At 39.7% G+C, this 17,524-nt stretch overlaps 1 protein-coding gene across 2 annotated transcripts; it reads left to right on the top strand.

Moving 5' to 3' along the window:
* Positions 1-10,877: 10,877 nt before the first annotated feature.
* On the top strand, positions 10,878-15,991 carry LOC104240251 (zinc finger CCCH domain-containing protein 53-like). Of its 2 annotated transcripts, none has more exons than XM_070155883.1 (10): positions 10,878-11,336; positions 11,631-12,851; positions 12,927-13,112; positions 13,199-13,384; positions 13,477-13,568; positions 13,698-13,949; positions 14,263-14,422; positions 14,576-14,679; positions 14,984-15,063; positions 15,208-15,991. In XM_070155883.1, the coding sequence occupies exons 2-9, from the start codon at positions 11,815-11,817 to the stop codon at positions 15,061-15,063; spliced, it is 2,097 nt and encodes a 698-aa protein (XP_070011984.1). In that variant the 5' UTR covers positions 10,878-11,336; positions 11,631-11,814; the 3' UTR covers positions 15,208-15,991. The 2 variants fall into 2 exon arrangements, with proteins under 2 accessions (XP_070011984.1, XP_009793355.1); XM_009795053.2 differs by having other exon boundaries at positions 14,576-14,803.
* The last annotated feature ends 1,533 nt before the right edge of the window (positions 15,992-17,524 follow it).

Genomic DNA, 17,524 nt, shown 5'->3' with positions numbered 1-17,524 from the left:
TCGTTATCGATCTACGCCGGTGTCACTCGAAGTCTGCCTCTCTCCAGTCTGCAATCGAGGTCGGCCTCGGCATCCTGGCTCTTCGACGTGACATTCCTATCTCGACCAACGAATTAAATCGGGTAGTCCTGATTTTCACCGTATACAGATAGTCCTCTCGTTTCTTAGAATAAAACAATAAGAAACGACTTGAGCTTCGATTTTCCGGAGACTCTGATAATGATGTCATCCTCGTGAAGTAAGTGATCAAAATGACCGAAATGTTCCGTCGGTACAATTCCCCAAATCATTAATGTTTTCCAGTGACGGTCGACCACTAGCACCACCGAACCGTCGTAGTGAACCTATAAATTCAGGCTCTTTGGTTGAAATCAAATTTTACTTTCGCCTCCACAAAATTTTCTAAGTTCTCTAATCTCTCCATATCTTCTCTTTCACCACCCATTGAATCAACTTAGTTAGCACTAAAAATACTAATTTTCATCTATTTCCGCTTCCTTCTACCTGAATTAATGGCGAAAACTTTCAAGACCGTCCCACAAAAAGGAGAAAGCTTCTTCCTCTTCTTCCCGGCCGGCCGGTGACAAAACACAGGTCGAGCCGCTCCCTCACGAGTACGTTCCCGGCCCTTGTGTCTTAAAAACCAACTTCAAAGTAGAGAACCCTTCACCGGTCCCTAGCCGATGTGAACACGTATCGAGATATATTTGCTCGATAACGGTGAAACATCTCGAGGCTGTAAAGAAAGACTTCAACTTGGGGCCCGAGGTCGTGGTACAAATCCCTGCTCCCGAAGAGAGTATCACCACTCACGTAGAGGGTTTCTAAGTGTCTACACTTACCCCTTCACACTGGGTCCTCTTGACCCAATTATTATTAACTTTTGCGAGACGTATCAGGTTACCCTCGGCTAGGTTCATCCCTCGTTCAGGCATATAGTGATCATGCTCCACTTCTTCTCTATCAAGGCCAAGGGGTTCTCACTCTCAGCCATCTTATATGGTTGTATCGACCTTGACTTTTTTGAGGATTAATCAAGCTCCAACGCCGATCAATGAAGTCCTTTTTTTGCGAGCATCGATGAGGACAAGGACCGAGGTTAAATGAGCCGGTTCATGCGGGTAAGGACCTGCGACCTCATCCCAGAGGAGAAACTGCTGTTTCCCGAGAAGTGGAACACCGATCATAAGTAACATATTACCCATTAGTCTTCGAACTTCATTTTTTGCTTTATGTAATGCTTTCATCTGTTATGCAGCTGTTTCTTGGATGCCTCACGCGGTCCTCGACCTCGACGATTGGTTTTGTAAGTTGGCCTCGACTTCCTCCCATGCCAAACATTGCTGGCGTGACTTAGCAAGGGGTAGATGAGAGGCCAAGAATCACGGTAAGCTTATCTGTATGCTTTCGACACCCTTTTTTGAAACGTTTCTTTTTTACTTACACTTGACTTCTTTTAATGCATGCCTCAAGGATGTTATAGAAATGAGGTCGACCCCGCCTGGGGAAGAGGTGGCTCATAAACCAGTTAAGGACAAGAAAAGGAGAAGGGCCTCACCTTCTGATACCTCGAAGCCCAAGAAGAGTAAGTCCCGTAAGTCGAAGGACGACTCCACTACTCTATCTGCCGATGTAGCCCAAAAGCTACGAGATGAAGAAGAGGAAGGGGAAGATGCTGGTTGTGAGCTGGTGTCTCAAAAGAGAGAAAGCGTCGAAACTTCAAAAATAGCTGGGCCGATGATGGTCGAGGAGACTCACCCTTGGACCGAGAGGGTCTTGGAAGGTGCTCCGAGCAAAGTCCCCGAGTCATCGAGGACCGAAGATATTTTCTACCGTGATGAACAACCGGTGAGTGTGCCCGAAGGGTCCGGTTATAGGGCTCTACGGAAGGGAGAGAGTGCCCCAAGTGACTTGCTTGGGGAAATCAATATTGATGATTCGTCGGCCGGCCCTAAATTTTTTGAAGGGTAATTTCTGGAGGCTCGATTTATGGAGACACCCGATGAAGGGAACGACCCACGATGGGGAAGAAATATTCTGTGGCTACCTTGCGGGGGTCGATGATGTTTCCGACCTAGATGCGATGTTCATTTTTGATGAGGCCCATTGTCTCCTAAACCAGGTAAACTTTATCCCCCGTTATTATGTTTGCTTTTATTTCTTTCTGTCTGATCCTTTTCCTTTCTCCATAGGTTGTGACGCTCCATCGGGAAACATTCACCAAATACCAAGCTGAGCTGAACCGGTGTGAGACCGAACTCAAAAGGATTACCGAGGATAAAGACGCCCTCAAATACCTCTATGTGTAGAAAGAAGAGGAGTTCAGGGACCTCCGAACAGACTTAGCCCAAGCTCGTAAGGAAGAGGCCGATCTAGACGAGCAGGTAACTGACCTTTTGAAAGAGTATGGTATCGACCCAACTATGGAGGCTAATACTTCAATATCTTAGTTGCAGCAAAAGCTGGAAAGGATCGAGCTGCTCCGAGGGGAAGTCGACCGAATCAAAGCCGATTGTGATCGGTGGAAGGAGAACATGGACCACCTTGCTGCAGAGAAAGAGGCTGCCTTGGCCAAACTGTCATCGGCCGAGGTCCAACTTTGGATCAATAGAGAGAAAAGCTCATCCCAGGCCAAAAGGATCGAGTAGCTTGAAGACGAGCTTGCTGAGGCCAAGGCGGAGGTCGAAAAGACGAAGATCATGGCTGACAAGTCCATAGTCGTATACCTAGCCGATGTCGAGGATGCTCAAATTCATCTAAGGGAGGCTTCTGATCGATAGCGATGGAGCAATGACTCAGAAAAGTGCCAATTCCGGAGGGAGACCCTCGAGGAAATCCATGCTCGAGGTTTTGACCTCTCCAAAGAGATAGCTCAAGCTAAGGCGCTTGAAGCTGATGCCAGGTTGCTTGTCTCCTACGATGATGAGATGATGGTAAAGGCAGCCAAGGCGGGTCCAATAACGACGAGGGGCCCGAAGGAGAAGCTGCCCCTGAGGGAGAAACCAGCCTCAGGCATAGTTAGGATTTTATTTTTCTTTCCTTTTTTTGTAAGACTTTTGTCGGTCTCTTGTGCATATCCTTCTTTATAAATATATAAAGGAAATTTTCTTTTGAATGCCTTCTCAATTTTTATCTATAAACATGCTTTGTGCCTTGTAAAACTTATAGCACAATCTTATGCTTTAAACGGTGTGTTCGAGATTTTGATTTTGGGTGGTTTCCTTGAAGCCACCACAGTCGAGTTTGAATAAGGTTTGAACTTGAGGCATAGACCCTTTGGGGTTTGTGTCGGGTAATGATGAGTCCCTGATCCATAGTCAAGTCAGTTTTTATTTGGGCTCGGGATAGTCGAACCGTTAGGTTTAGATGAAGCGAGAATGAGAGCTCGAACTCTAGATATATTGGCCCTTAGGCTCTTTAGGTTGGGCCGATATGGCCTCTAAAAGATGGCTGTTATTCCCCTCTTTCGGCTTAAAATACTTAGTTAAAATTTCTTTATGCCTTAGCATGTATTTATTACCTATTGGGTTTTTTTGAGGGTTCAATGTCGATCGAAACCCCTCTGCTTTTTGTGCCTTAGCACGTTTGTGTTAAGATAATTTGATATCTCTTAAGGTTTTTCGAGGGCTGATTTTATTGAAGCCCTTTTGATTGTTTACCGAGGGTAGCCTTTTTTAACAAGTTTTTCAAAGAATTCGAAGGCCTATTTTTATTGCGGGATTCAGACGTCTCCGAGCCGCATTAATTTGGCTATAGCCTTTGGGTATGCCTCTTGGGCTTATTCGCCAATAACACTTTGAACTTGTTCGAAATGTTATGTCACGACCCAAACCGAAGAGCCGCGATGGGCACCCGGTGCCTTACTCAACCGAGTACCAACGTAACATATCTTTCTTATCATGTTATCATGAGTAAATGAGCCAGAAAACCCGTCATGAGATAACAAGAATAAAACATAAGGGCACACTCAACATATGAAGACCCAACATGATATACAAACTAATATATGTGACATACGGGCCTATAAGGCCGACATGACCATTAGTAAACTCGAAACATAGGCCGACAAGGCCATACAATTATCCATACACCTGACATATGTCTACAAGCCTCTAAGAGTACATAAAATCATAAAGGTCGGGATAGGGCCCCGCCATACCAATCAATACATATCCAAAGCATACTGACCAAATAGGCAACTCCGGAGCAAGTGGAGTGCACCAACACCTTCGCTGAGCTGATAGCCTACTAGGAGGACTGTCAACCTATCAATTGGGACCTGCGGGAATGAAACGCAGCGTCCCCAGGCGAAAGGAACGTCAGTACGAATAAAGTACCGAGTATGTTAGGCATGAAAGCATAAACAAGAACAGTAATGTAAAGAGAGAGATAGAGGAGATACAACCTGTAACATCAGAGTGCCTCTGGGGGTTACTGATATGAAATGCATAATACATATATATACATAAACTTTTTAAAACATTCGCCTCTGTGGGCATCATCATCATCATATCGTACCCGGCCTCAAAGAGGACTCGGTAAAAGCGTACCCGACCATCATAAGGTTCGGTAGAATCGTACCCGGCCACGTGGAGCTCGGTAAACCCAACTGATCAGTGGTTGCACAATAGGTGCCGTACCCGGCCGACTATAGCGCGGCTCGGTAGAGTAAAATAGATACTATATATAATGCATGCTAGACTCATGGAATCACCTTCTAAACCTTTTGGAGTGACTTAAGAACACTATGGACATCCATACCCTCAATATGAACCTTAGTAGGATTCAAGGATCATACACACTTGCTTAGAATAATTTTATAAGGAAAGAACAACATGGACAACCTTAGTTGCTAGGAGTAGATCCGTTATGAAGTAGCGTATTCATTTCACTTTAGATCATGCCAAAAGAAAGAAGAAAGTGCCTTAACATACCTTAAACCCGTTGAGTCCCTAATCCCTTCCAAGCAACTCTTCAAACAAGTCAACTCAATCTATCATAGTATAAGGAGATTCAAAATCAGTGCTGAGCAAAGGCTAAGTCTATAACTTAAGCTAGTAGCTCGTTTACGTAAATTTGGGCAGCATCTCCCTTGTAACAAGGGCCTCCTCCAATACCATATACCAACAACAATTACCAGAGCAATCCATCAATACATAATTATCAATATCAAGACACCATATAACAACAACAAGTCACAACTACATTACGACGAGCGGCAAGCTCCGATTGGAATCCGTATACCCCTTATTAATCCTTATAGACTTACTACTTCAACATAAAAGTATCATTAACATGATAATGAAGTCATTAATTAATGATTCCAACCTTATATCATATATTTATAACAACGAAAATAATCCACAACTTCAACTATCCTCAATTAGCAACTTTATTCACTAGTTCATGTCTAGCCCATCCATTTAACTTAATCAACATCAATATAACCTTAGGCACAAGCAAGATCACAATATACATACCTTATACAGTAACTTCAAGTCAAAATCCAAGTTATATTCAGTTTACAACAACCCTTAATAGCAATACAATACCATAGAAGTGACTTAAGCTAATCCAAGTATTATCTTGTCGTTTATCATCCTAACAACTTAACCAACATACAAGAAAGCTTAAGAACAATTAGTAGGCTATTATACTCACCTTAGACAGCAGCAACAACTTGGAATTTCATCCAAATACAGCCCACAACAATCCTCAATGACAACACAACCTTAAAGAGGTGTTGTTCTTCACTAGAACTAAGTTTTGATATTGAAATATGGTGTAATCACTTTGGAATCACTTCAAACCCTTGTGGTATATGTTTAGGAGGGTTAGGAGAGGTTTGGAGATGAAGTTTAGTTGAAAAATGAGCAAAAATAGGCGTCCAAATCGTTTATAAATTGAAGTAGGTCAACCACCGCCTAAGTGGGTCCCATTGGGAGCTGCTTGCGCGGTCTCGCGAAAATGCAAATATCTCTCTATTCCAATGTCATATTGACGAACGGTTTAATGCATTAGAAACTAGACTCGTAGAAATTTAATTTGGTAGGTAGAACACCCCATGATTTCAAGTATATTTGGAGAAATTCTCAGATACATTTGACCTAAATTTCAGCAAATTTATGAATGTAACTTGTGATGACCTTTGCCAACTCTTGTTCCACAACTTGCTTGCCTTCAAAATGTAGAAAATGAATATCATACGACTAAAATAACTCATAGAATAACCTCCTTATCATGTTAATAACCCTAGTCTCACCCCAAAGTACATGTTATAACATTCGAAACTTGTCGACTTTCGACGAAACTTATTTTCTTCAATTGGTTTAGCTTCTAAGATTTCCAACCCTCTTGGTACTCGTTATTCATGATCTTAAATATTTGTAACCTACAAGGTAACATGATTAACTTACTTTATTTGCTTCCAAATAGAATCTCATTTCCGAGCTTACATCAATGACTTACGACGTACTCTCACGTATGAAAACTTGGGGTGTAACATGTTAGTCCCCGATAATGATGGCCTTGGCCTATAGATCGAGGGGTGCCTCTTTGAGGTCTTGTGAATTCGAATTTAGATAACTCGACTATGTCGATCGTCGATGATAGTCCCCGAGCGTTCAAGGCATATTTGCGCTTGGCCCTTGAGCCATTTCTCACAAAATCATAAGTATGAAACTCGTATAGTAAAAATTTTCTTTTAGACACAAGATGTTTGGTATAGAAAAAATGCTTCTTTGAATAATTTATACATGTGTACATGTTTTGCCATCGGGGCTCGACTAGTCTATATGGACACAGTTCATTCAACCGTTTGGCCCATTACAAAGTTTCTCTATCGAGACCCTTTGACAAGAAGTACTTTCCTCAAAAATATAACATCCGAGGGTGATGCCCCCCAGTATTCTAGGTTGATTTTAAAGAAGCCTTGGATACTGTTGGATTTTCCTCAGGTAGCACTATTGCCTCGTTAAAAACCTCACCGGAAAAACTCATTTGGGATAGAAAATGATCTAAGGGAAAAAGAGTGCAACGCGTGCTTTAAAACCTTAGGTCCTCGTGTTGAAAAGTTTCTCGACGTCTTCGATCGAAAACCTGCAATAATAAGTTAGTATCAAATACAAATGGAAGGGGGAAAGTTGTACCTTAGCAATAATACCATTTGAGGAGTGATATATTCCAATTGTTTGGCAATTGTTCGCCCTCCATTGTGCCAAGTTTGTAAGATCCCTTTCCGATGACATCGAGGACTCGATATGGTCCTTCCCAATTTGGGCCTAGTTTTCCTTCATTCAGGTCTCGAGTATTGAGAGTGACTTTACTCAGAACTAAGTCCCCGATTCCGAAGTGGCGAAGGTTGGTTCCTTTGCAGCAGCATGCTGCTCCCTGCTCGTAAATATTTCCTTTGTAGCATGCTGCTCCCTGTATACTATTTTTACACCATCCGATGTCAGGAATTTCATCATTTGGTGGAGAGTCGAAGGGACTGCCCTCATATTGTGGATCCAAGGCCTTCTGAGTTGGGCATTGTACCTCATGTCGCCCTCGATAATGTGGAATTTGGTATCTTGAATGGTTCCATCCATGTTTACCGATAAAATAATCTCCCCTTTAGTTGTTTCACTGGCCATATTAAAGCCGTTTAAGACCCGAGCTGCGGGCACGATTTGATCTAGTAGGCCAAGCTGTTCAACGACCCTCGATCAGATGATATTCGCCGAGCTACCTGGATCCATTAAAACACGCTTAACTTGAACTTTATTTAATAAGATAGAAATTACCAGAGCATCATTGTGTGGATGCGAAATGCCTTCTACTTCTTCGTCGTTGAATGATAAGAAGCCTTCGGGCACATAATCTCGTGTTCGTTTTTCCCTAATGATTGATACCTTAGTGCGTTTGAATATGGGTCCCTATGGAATGTCGACCCTACCGATGATCATATGAATGACATGCTGGGGCTCCTCCTGTTCATTTTCCTTGTTGGCGTCCCTTTATCTAAAATGATTCTTGGATTGATCGCTGAGGAACTCTCGAATGAGGCCCTCGAGATACCTCCTCCCTCAATTGCCTGCAATCATCGGTCTTGTGACCATGCGTTCCATGACACTTGCATATCAAATTTGGGTTTCTTTGGGAAGGATCGGTCTGTATGGGTCTGGGTCACCTAGTATCTTTGATCTTTCGATTGCCAATACAATGCCCGACGCGTCAATGCTGAAGTTATGTTTCGATAACCGAGGTGCCTCTGTGGGATCAACATGTTTATCAAAACCACTTTTGCTCATAAGTCCCCGAGAATTCTGTCCTCGATCACTTCTTCGATCATTCTCGGCGGAATTGCATCCTGAACTATTGTTCCTTTGATCTACGGTATATGGTTGATATCGTTCTCTGTTCGACCTTAGCTCTCTGTCGACGTCCCTCGGGGTTTTAACTGCTGACCTATTTGGATGTACTGAACCGGAAGGGACTCCTAATTGGTCATCCTCGACCCTGATCTTTGATTGATATCGATTGTGCACATCTCCCCAAGTCACAGCTGGATACTCAATCAAATTTTGATTCAACTGAAGTGATCCTATTGAACTCCATTTGTTCAACCCTTGAGTGAAAGCTTGAACGGCCCAGTCATCTGTGACCAGTGGCAACTCCATGTGTTCCATTTGAAATCGGGATACGAACTCCCTCAGCATTTCGTTATCCCTTTGTCTTATCTTGGAAATGTTCTATTTTCTTTTTGCGACCTTTATGGCCCCGGCGCGTGTCTTTATGAAAGAATCTGCTAACAATAATATGGCAAATGAGTCAATGGAATTTGGTGGCAGGTTGTGATACCAAATTATTGCTCCCTTTGAAAGAGTTTCTCCAAACTTTTTCAGTAGCACATATTCGATTTCATCATCTTCTAAATCATTTTCCTTTATTCCGCACGTGTACAAAGTGATGTGTTCATTAGGAATGATATTCCCGTTGTACTTAGGTATGTCCGGCATATGGAACTTCTTAGGAATGGGCTTCGGAGCCACACTTTGAGGAAAAGATTTTTGCACGAACTTTTTCGAATCCAAACCCTTTAGGTTCGGGGGTGCTCCCGGTATCTAATCAACTCGGGAGTTGTATGTTTTCACTTTTTAATCATTATATTTGATTTTCTTCTCTCCTGACTCAATTCTTTTGGTGAGCTCTTCGAGCATTTTCATTATTGCAGGATCAGTCCATGATCCGTTACCATTCGACCTTTCTAACAGTGGCTCTGTACGACGAGTGATTTCTGGCTCGACCCTACTTGGAGTTCTATGTTGCTTTTGCAACTGAGCAATAGCGTCCTGCTGAGCCTGTAGCATATCGAATATCACCTGGAGACTAACTCCTCCATCTCCTCTGCCCTGTGTACCTTGTCCACCAGATCGGGCTTCCCCGCGTACATTCCCTTCGGGGTCTGTGCCTAGGTCCGCATTTAGAGTAACGTGTGAGCTGACATCGACTGGATCGGCAACTGGTTCTCTCTCGAGATTACCGGTGGCACCCCGGCACCTAGAGCAATTACATTGTTGTTTACTCTGTGAAATCCGAGACCATCATCACCATGTATATGTGCGTTTAGTGAGTTTGACATGTTTTAACCTAAGAGCAAAAATACTTGACAAGAACAAGTGTGAAATAATGTGTGTTATCAGAATCAGCACTAAACAATCACTATTATCTTTATCCCCATGGTGGACACCAAACTGTTTACCCTAAAATTTGAGTAACAATTAAACTTATATTGTGATTTTAAGGATATGTAATTCAATCCAGTATCAATTGATAAACAAGAAATTAAATAGATAAATTGGAGAATAAAATAAATCAAACCAGTATACAAGACAAATCTCGACCTCGACGTGTGGTAGTCTCGAGGTGTGATAATAAGAATAGCAAATGATAAAGCAACTCTGATGAACATTAAGCGAAATAGCAAGAAAGTAATGAACGTATATCTTCTTATAAGTGAACAATGATGATTACAAATGAATGAGATCCCTCTTTATATAATAAGGGAGTCCTAAATAAGGTACACTTCTAATTATATTAGGAAATCATATTAACATCTAATTAACCGCTGCAGATCGATCCGTTCTAAGATTCACGCCACGATTCTCAATCAACTACGAATATCTCTCCTTTTCCGTTATCGAGCTACGTCGGTGTCACTCAAAGTCTGCCTCTCTTTGGTCCGCAATCGAGGTCGACCTCGACATCCTAGCTCTTCGACGTGACATTCCTATCTCGACCAAAGAATAAAATCGGGTAGCCCCGATTTTCACCGTATACAATTTTTAAATAAGTAAAGGTGACATTTCTTTTCATATCAAAAAGGAAAAAATTGCCACATAAATTAGAATTAAGAGAATAATAAAATAACAATAACAAACTCAACGAAAATCTCATAAATGAAGTATGGCGAAGATAGAGTGTTAACCCTACGCTTGTCTTTGTGAAGGTAAATAAAGAGACTGTTTATGATACACTTAAAATTGAGGAAGTAATTCATATAAACCACCAATTATAATGAGATGAATTTTTTTTTTTTTTTTACTTTTTAAGAATAAGAAAAGTCTTAATAGGAAATACCTTTTCGTTTATAAACCTTATATATGCGGCGGGTGAAAACAAGAAAATAATGGAAGACAACGGAGTATGAAAAACCCAAGATGGGTCCCACACCTGTCATGGGAGAGTGCAATACACCCGCCTGGAAACCGCGCTTGGGATTATTCACTACCCTCGGTGCAGCTACAAGAGAAGAAAGTAGAGGAAATATGGAGGGCTCACTGTGTCAGATGGCTAAAATTGCAAAACAAAGAGAACGTGCAATAGATCTGGATCCACTTAAGCACACACTTACTCACCTCTCTTTCTTCTTACTTTCTTTCTGATTTTTTTTTTAAATCTCCTTGAAAGAAAGAGAAAAAGATTAGTATATCTGTATAGAGAGATAAAGAAAGAAAGATTATAGCTTCACTCACTATTCCATAAACACAAAAAACAAAGCTGTTGTTTTTAAGTGGGGGTGGGTGGTGTTTTTGAAATTAAGTGCTAACACTGTTGCTACTAGTAAATATTTATGGGTTTGCTGTTTCTGTTGCTGTCAAGCTGCTACTGCTGCTGCTGTTACTACTGCTGATACTTGCAGGCTGCTCATAGAAATATAGAGGGGCCGTGGTTTAGTTCTTTTGCAGTTTATAGTCTAGTTTGTTAACAACCCCATGTAGGAAAATTTGAAGAAAGTGGAAATAAAGAGGAAGTTGAAAGATTTTGTAGTAGAAAAAGGGAGAAATCTTTTATGGGTAAGCTCTTGTACTTCTGAGATCAGTGCTAATCTTTGTGGTAAAGAAAGAAAGTTTCCAGCTTTACTCTTCTTTCCTTCTTTTCTTTTGCTTCCTGGTTTTTTCTTATCTTGTCTGTAGTTTGTTGTTGTAACTAAAGCTTTCAGCTTTCTTTATAGAGAAATACAACTACCTTATTTTCTTTCAACTTAGGGAACCCTATGAAAACCTCTCCTTTTTTCATCTTCCCCCACGGGAGATTTCCACTTTTCTCTTAACATTTTCTTTTCCCTTTTTCTTGGTTGTTTTATGCAGGAAGACCAAGAGAAAAAGAGCAACTTGAATCCTGTTAAGAAACAGCTGGTATATTTGCTAGTTGGTGGTGGAAAAAGAAAGGATTTTTTCTTGACAGTCTTTACTTGAAGAAAGACAAAGAAAAACAGGAAAAGTTGAGGGTTGGAGTTGAATCTACTACCAACACTAAAAGAGACTGAAAATTATGGATGCATATGAAGCTACAAAAATAGTTTACCAAAGGATTCAAAACTTGGATCCTGAAAATGCCTCAAAAGTTATGGGGATTCTTCTGATACAAGACCATGGTGAGAAAGAAATGATCAGGTTAGCTTTTGGTCCAGAGGCTTTAGTTCACTCAGTGATTCTTAAAGCAAGAAAAGAACTTGGCCTAGCCTCAAACTCACCTTCTTCTACACCTTCAACTCCTTCTTCACCTTCACCTTTTAGTGGTGTTTTTTCAAGGCAGAATTCTTCTTCTGGTGGAAGGATTCTTGGTGGTATAAACCTTCCTTCACCTCTTAGCATAACTAGTAACAACCAATCTTCAACTGTTTCAGCTTCTTGGAGTAATACTACTCCTAGCTTCTCTGACTTCCAAGAAACTGATCTAGTTAGTCCTAGTGCTTCCACCAATGGAATCAGCAACTCCACTATGAATTCCTCTGCTCCACCCTTTTATTGCAGTGGAGAAATGGATTTGATAGATGAGTTTCAACTACAGGACCAGCTTTCTTTCTTGAATGATGGGTCACCAACCTTGGGTCCTAAAAATCCTGACGTTTATTACCCACAGCAGCAGCAGCAAGATTTAGCCTCAAGTCCAAGTGGGGATTTCTCTTCATTCAATTGGGGTAGCAACTCAGTCAACGGCCTCTCCCATAGAAGGAGTTGCTCTGTGAGTGATATTTCTTTAGGTGGTGATGACCCAAATGGGGGATTTGGTTGGAAACCTTGTCTGTATTTTGCTAGAGGGTATTGTAAGAATGGAAGTAGCTGTAGGTTCCTACATGGTGCTGGAGAGGTGGTATCTGAAGTTGTGGGGTCACCTAGCAAGTTTGAGATGATGGAGCAGCATTGTCAACAACTTCTCAGATCTAAGTCAACATCTCAGCAGCAAAGACTAACTACTGCTTCTCAGCTCATGGCTTCTTCTAACTTCCCTTTCTCTCCTGTGGCTGCTAACAAATGCATGAACTTTCTTCAGCAGCAACAGTTGCAGCAGTCTGCTGAGAGTCCCAGGTTTGAAAACAAAACCCTTTTTTTTGGTCTTTGGATTGAAACTTTAGACTGATTCTTGGCTGGTAATTTCTACAGAGCAGCTGCTGCTGCTGCATTGATGATGGGTGATGACATGCATAAGTTGAACAGAATTCGTTTTGAAAGAGGGGATTTTGGGTTGAATGGTGGAGCTGGGATAGCAAATCCAGGTTCTAGGCAAATTTACTTGACTTTTCCTGCTGATAGTACTTTCAAAGAAGAGGATGTTTCCAATTATTTCAGGTATAGTTGGTTGATTCAAATGAATTAAGCTTGGCCTTTTTTGAAAGTTCTGGTTTCTTAATTCTTTTTATTCTTGCCTTCTCTAGCACTTATGGGCCTGTTCAAGATGTGAGGATCCCATACCAGCAAAAGCGGATGTTTGGTTTTGTTACATTTGTTTATCCAGACACTGTGAAGACCATTCTTGCCAAAGGAAATCCTCATTTTGTATGTGATGCTAGGGTGCTTGTCAAGCCATACAAAGAGAAGGGCAAAGTCCCAGAAAAGTTTAGGTATTATTCCTTCAGTTACAAGTATGTAGTTTATATTGATCCTTTTATTCTTTATATTGATATTTCTCTTGGTTGGTGTAATTCAATTGCAGGAAGCAACAGCAGCAGATGGAGAGAGGAGAATTCACTGGATGTGGTAGTCCTACTGGCCTAGACTCCAGAGATCCTTTTGATATTCAGCTTGGTATGTAACAGCAGTAGGGACCAATCTCTGGTATTCTTTTGTTAGTAGACTGTGATGGCTTCCCAAAAGTTTTAACCTTTAAATGCTAAGTTCATTTACCTATTCTGATTGCTTTTTTTTTTTAAATAGGTGCAAGGATGTTTTACAATAGTCAAGACATGATGTTGAGGAGAAAATTGGAAGAACAAGCTGATCTGCAACAAGCAATTGAGCTCCAAAGCAGGAGGCTGATGAATTTACAGCTTCTTGATGTCAAGAGGAGCAACCATCACCGTGCCCTTTCATTGGGAGCTGTTATCCCGTCCCCACCTCACTCTCCAGGCTTCTTCAATCAAAATTTTGTTCATTCCCCCAACCTTAGCAGCCGAGAAGCCATAGAAGGTATAATATCTTGATTTTTGCCTGAATAGAGTGAAAAGAATACAGATATAGATGTTGCCGATGCACATGTTGCCAGTTCGAACACTTGGCATTTAAGCGAAATTATCCAGTAAATTTCGGACCGTCGAGCTAGCCATAGGAGATTTTTCGGTTACTAAAAAGGGATAGATTTTGTTGACACTAACTAGGTGGAAATGGAAGCTTAGTTGATTGAATGGATTGAATAATTATGGAAATGGGGTTTTAGGCTTTTAGCCTAAGATTTCTCATTTCAGAATGAAGATGTTGATAGTTGGTGTTTGTTTTGTTTCAGAGAATGGTTTTGCTCCAAAAATGGCCAATTTTGCTGCTTTTTCCCCAGAAGAAAAGAACCCAAATCTTACTGCAAAGGAGAGGGACTGCTACACATCTAAAGATGAAAATAGCAATGGCAAAGAAAGTTCCAAGAAGGAAGAAAATGATTTTCAAGAAAGGTAATGGTCATTGTCTTATTATTAAAAATTGGCGAAAGCTAATATTTATTACTTTTGGATACATCTCTGTTAATGGACTTTGGTAAATTTCTCAATTGCATTTCCTTCTGTTGTCTGATTCTGATTCAAGCAATAAATGATTGATTTGAGCAGTTTGGAGCATAATCTGCCAGATAGTCCATTTGCATCACCAAAAGCTGTTGGAGAATTCATCACAACTTTCTCAAATGATGCTACTGTTGGAGAAGGTGACAAAGGTGCTGGATTAAATGCATCATCATCGTCTGCTAACAATAATATGATCCCTTCTTCCTCCTTGTTTCCTGCTACTACTGCACTAGACATCACTCCTTTCAAATCATGTTACTTCCAAGTGCCTAGGTGCATTTCACTACTTCACTTTGTTTGTCCAATCCTCTTTTTTATACAGTATATATTTTATAAAGGGAAAACGTTTGTTCAAATTTACCCCTCTATTGTATCTTAATATAGATCCTTCCTTATTTGTTTATATATGATATGATTATATTAAGCAAAGTCCAATAATGGACATTAATGCAGGTTCCCTTCAGGACATGGCACCATTGGAATGTAGGCCTGGACAGCTTGTTATGTTGCGTAGTTTAGCTTCCTTAGTTTAGGTAAGTGGTCACATATATTTTTTATCCTTTGGCTAATTAATTAATTAATTCTTTTTCCCTTTAGATACCAACATCTTGGTACTTGGTTCTTTTATTGATGTTGGTTGCTTGTTTTTTGGTCTTTTCTGGTCATGTTTTACACAGGAAGGAAAGAAAGATGACGAATGTAACCTAAAACAAAAATACTACTGTATCAAGAACCAACCAGCCAGCAGCAGACAGCAAATACATACACTACTTACTACTACTATACAAATATGCATACATATATAAAGAATGATGTGTGACAGCCATTTCCCATCTCTGGGTTGTAATGTTTTGAAATCTTTTTTCATATCTTTCTGATAGTTGAGGCTGGACCACAGTTTAAAAGAAAAAGACAAAAGGAAAATTAGTCATAGGTGAAAAGAAAAATCCAAAGCATCAACTTTTGGGACTGTAATTTTCTTCCTCTTTCCCTCAGTATTCTTGGGTGTTAGTGTGACATCCCAAAGGTTTAGTGTTTTTTTTTTCTCTCCAAGTTTTATGATGTTGTAATCAGTTGTACAGAGGATGCAGAAGGCAGAAGACTAATCAAGACTTGAAGTGAAGGTAAATTCAAGAAAATGCCATATAAGTAAATTTGAAATACTCACTTAGTAGGCAAAGGATAAGTGTTTTGTTGTAACTTTGTATTGTATCCTTCAAAAGGGGTTTAATACTATTATGCTTTAGCATATAGTTTTATATTAGTATTATATAAGGAGTAGTAGCAGCTGCTTTTTAGGTACAAAATGAAATGGTGGTGTCTCTACCATATGTAGCAGCTACCCTTTTTTTTATTTCATTTCAACCTTTTGTTGTAATTTGATAAGCATTAGGTAATATCAATCAAGATGTAAACGGACAGAAAAAGAGGAGGAAAATTGAGGAAGTTTCATTTCATGTATTATTAAGCTTGGTTGGTGTCTTTTTCTTAATGTATTTGCTTTTTAATTGTAATTTCTTTTTTTATTTTATAGGAATTTGTCTCTTCATTGCAGTTGTCCTTTTCCCCTCTTTAATATATTAGAGGGAAAAGAAAAGAAAAGCACATGGGATGGCGCTGACACTTGATTGTGGGGCCTATTCATCAATTTATCTATTTGTCATGGTTTGTGGGCCCTATTCACCAACACCCATGTGATTGTCCATGTTCTCTCTCTTTCATGCTTCTGCCTATTGTACAATGTGCATAATTGGTTGTACCATGTTTTTTAAATTCTATTTAAAGGACAACACACAGATATGAAAAGTAGATTTTGAAAACAACACGTATGACCAAAGAGTGAACGGTTCAGGAATCTTTTGGGGGCTGTGGCTTTTTGAATGTGTGTGCATGAAAAGAGATATTTTTTACTATTTTTACATATTTTTTTATATCTTTTTACCCTAGAAGTTAGTAAAAAAATTGAGTTTTAACGCCATTGAATAAAGTGGAATCAATACTGACAAAGGAGGATCTGCACGAGGTATAAATAATGCTACAATAAAAATCAGTTTTGGGGACGAAAGGGGTTTAAAGGCTTCGGATTTAAAAAAGCTGTTTCGGATTTGAAAAAGCTGTATACCACTTTTACCTTTTTCTTTAGAGTTTGATGGTTTTGTGGACTGTATTCCAATGGCCAACATTGGGTCCTATCTTAGTACCAGCAAACGGGTCGGATTGAATACATCTATGGAAAATAAGAATACAGTTGCTTTGGAGGTAACTAATGAGCGGGTTGAATTAAATTTAGACAAATCAAAACTGATCATATTAAATAGGTTATGAGCGTGTTTAAACGGGTCAAATTGACAAGTCGGTTCTTTGAAGAGAAATTTTCGTAAAGCACTATCTTTTAGTGGTAATTTAGCTATTTATAGATACTATTTGCTATATTACGGATTGTAGATACGTTTTTTGTTGTTATAAAATATATTATATGTATTTAAGCTATTGTATTCATGAATACAGTAGCAAAAATAGGCGTGAATCAGGAAAGTCCAGCTAATCAATTGTTGTATTCGAATGTATTCATGGCGTGAAACATGTGATTACAGCTGGATAGATTATTGTATTCGACTGTATTCACGGCGTGAAATAGGGGATTACACTATTTTTAAACGGAAAGTGAATCAATTAACATAATAGACACCTAATATAACTCATCAAACTCAATTATAACACATAAATTTTGTATTTTCAGTTATAAAAAAGATTCTCAACCGAAAAATACCCCAAAAACGTAGCAATCTTAAGAAAAATTATATAATAAATCTGAATACATAAATTATATTAATTAAAAAAACATATGAATACATTCATGGTATATAGCGAGACAGTGAATACAATGAAATACATAAAATACAACGGGATACATTGAAATACTATGAAAAAAAGATTAGTGAATACAATGAAATATACGGAATACCGTAAGATACATTGAATTACAATGAAAAA

This window comes from Nicotiana sylvestris, chromosome 9 (genome assembly GCF_000393655.2).
Source record: "Nicotiana sylvestris chromosome 9, ASM39365v2, whole genome shotgun sequence".
Classification (NCBI taxonomy): domain Eukaryota; kingdom Viridiplantae; phylum Streptophyta; class Magnoliopsida; order Solanales; family Solanaceae; genus Nicotiana; species Nicotiana sylvestris.
This window is presented reverse-complemented; position numbering and strand designations above follow the sequence as displayed.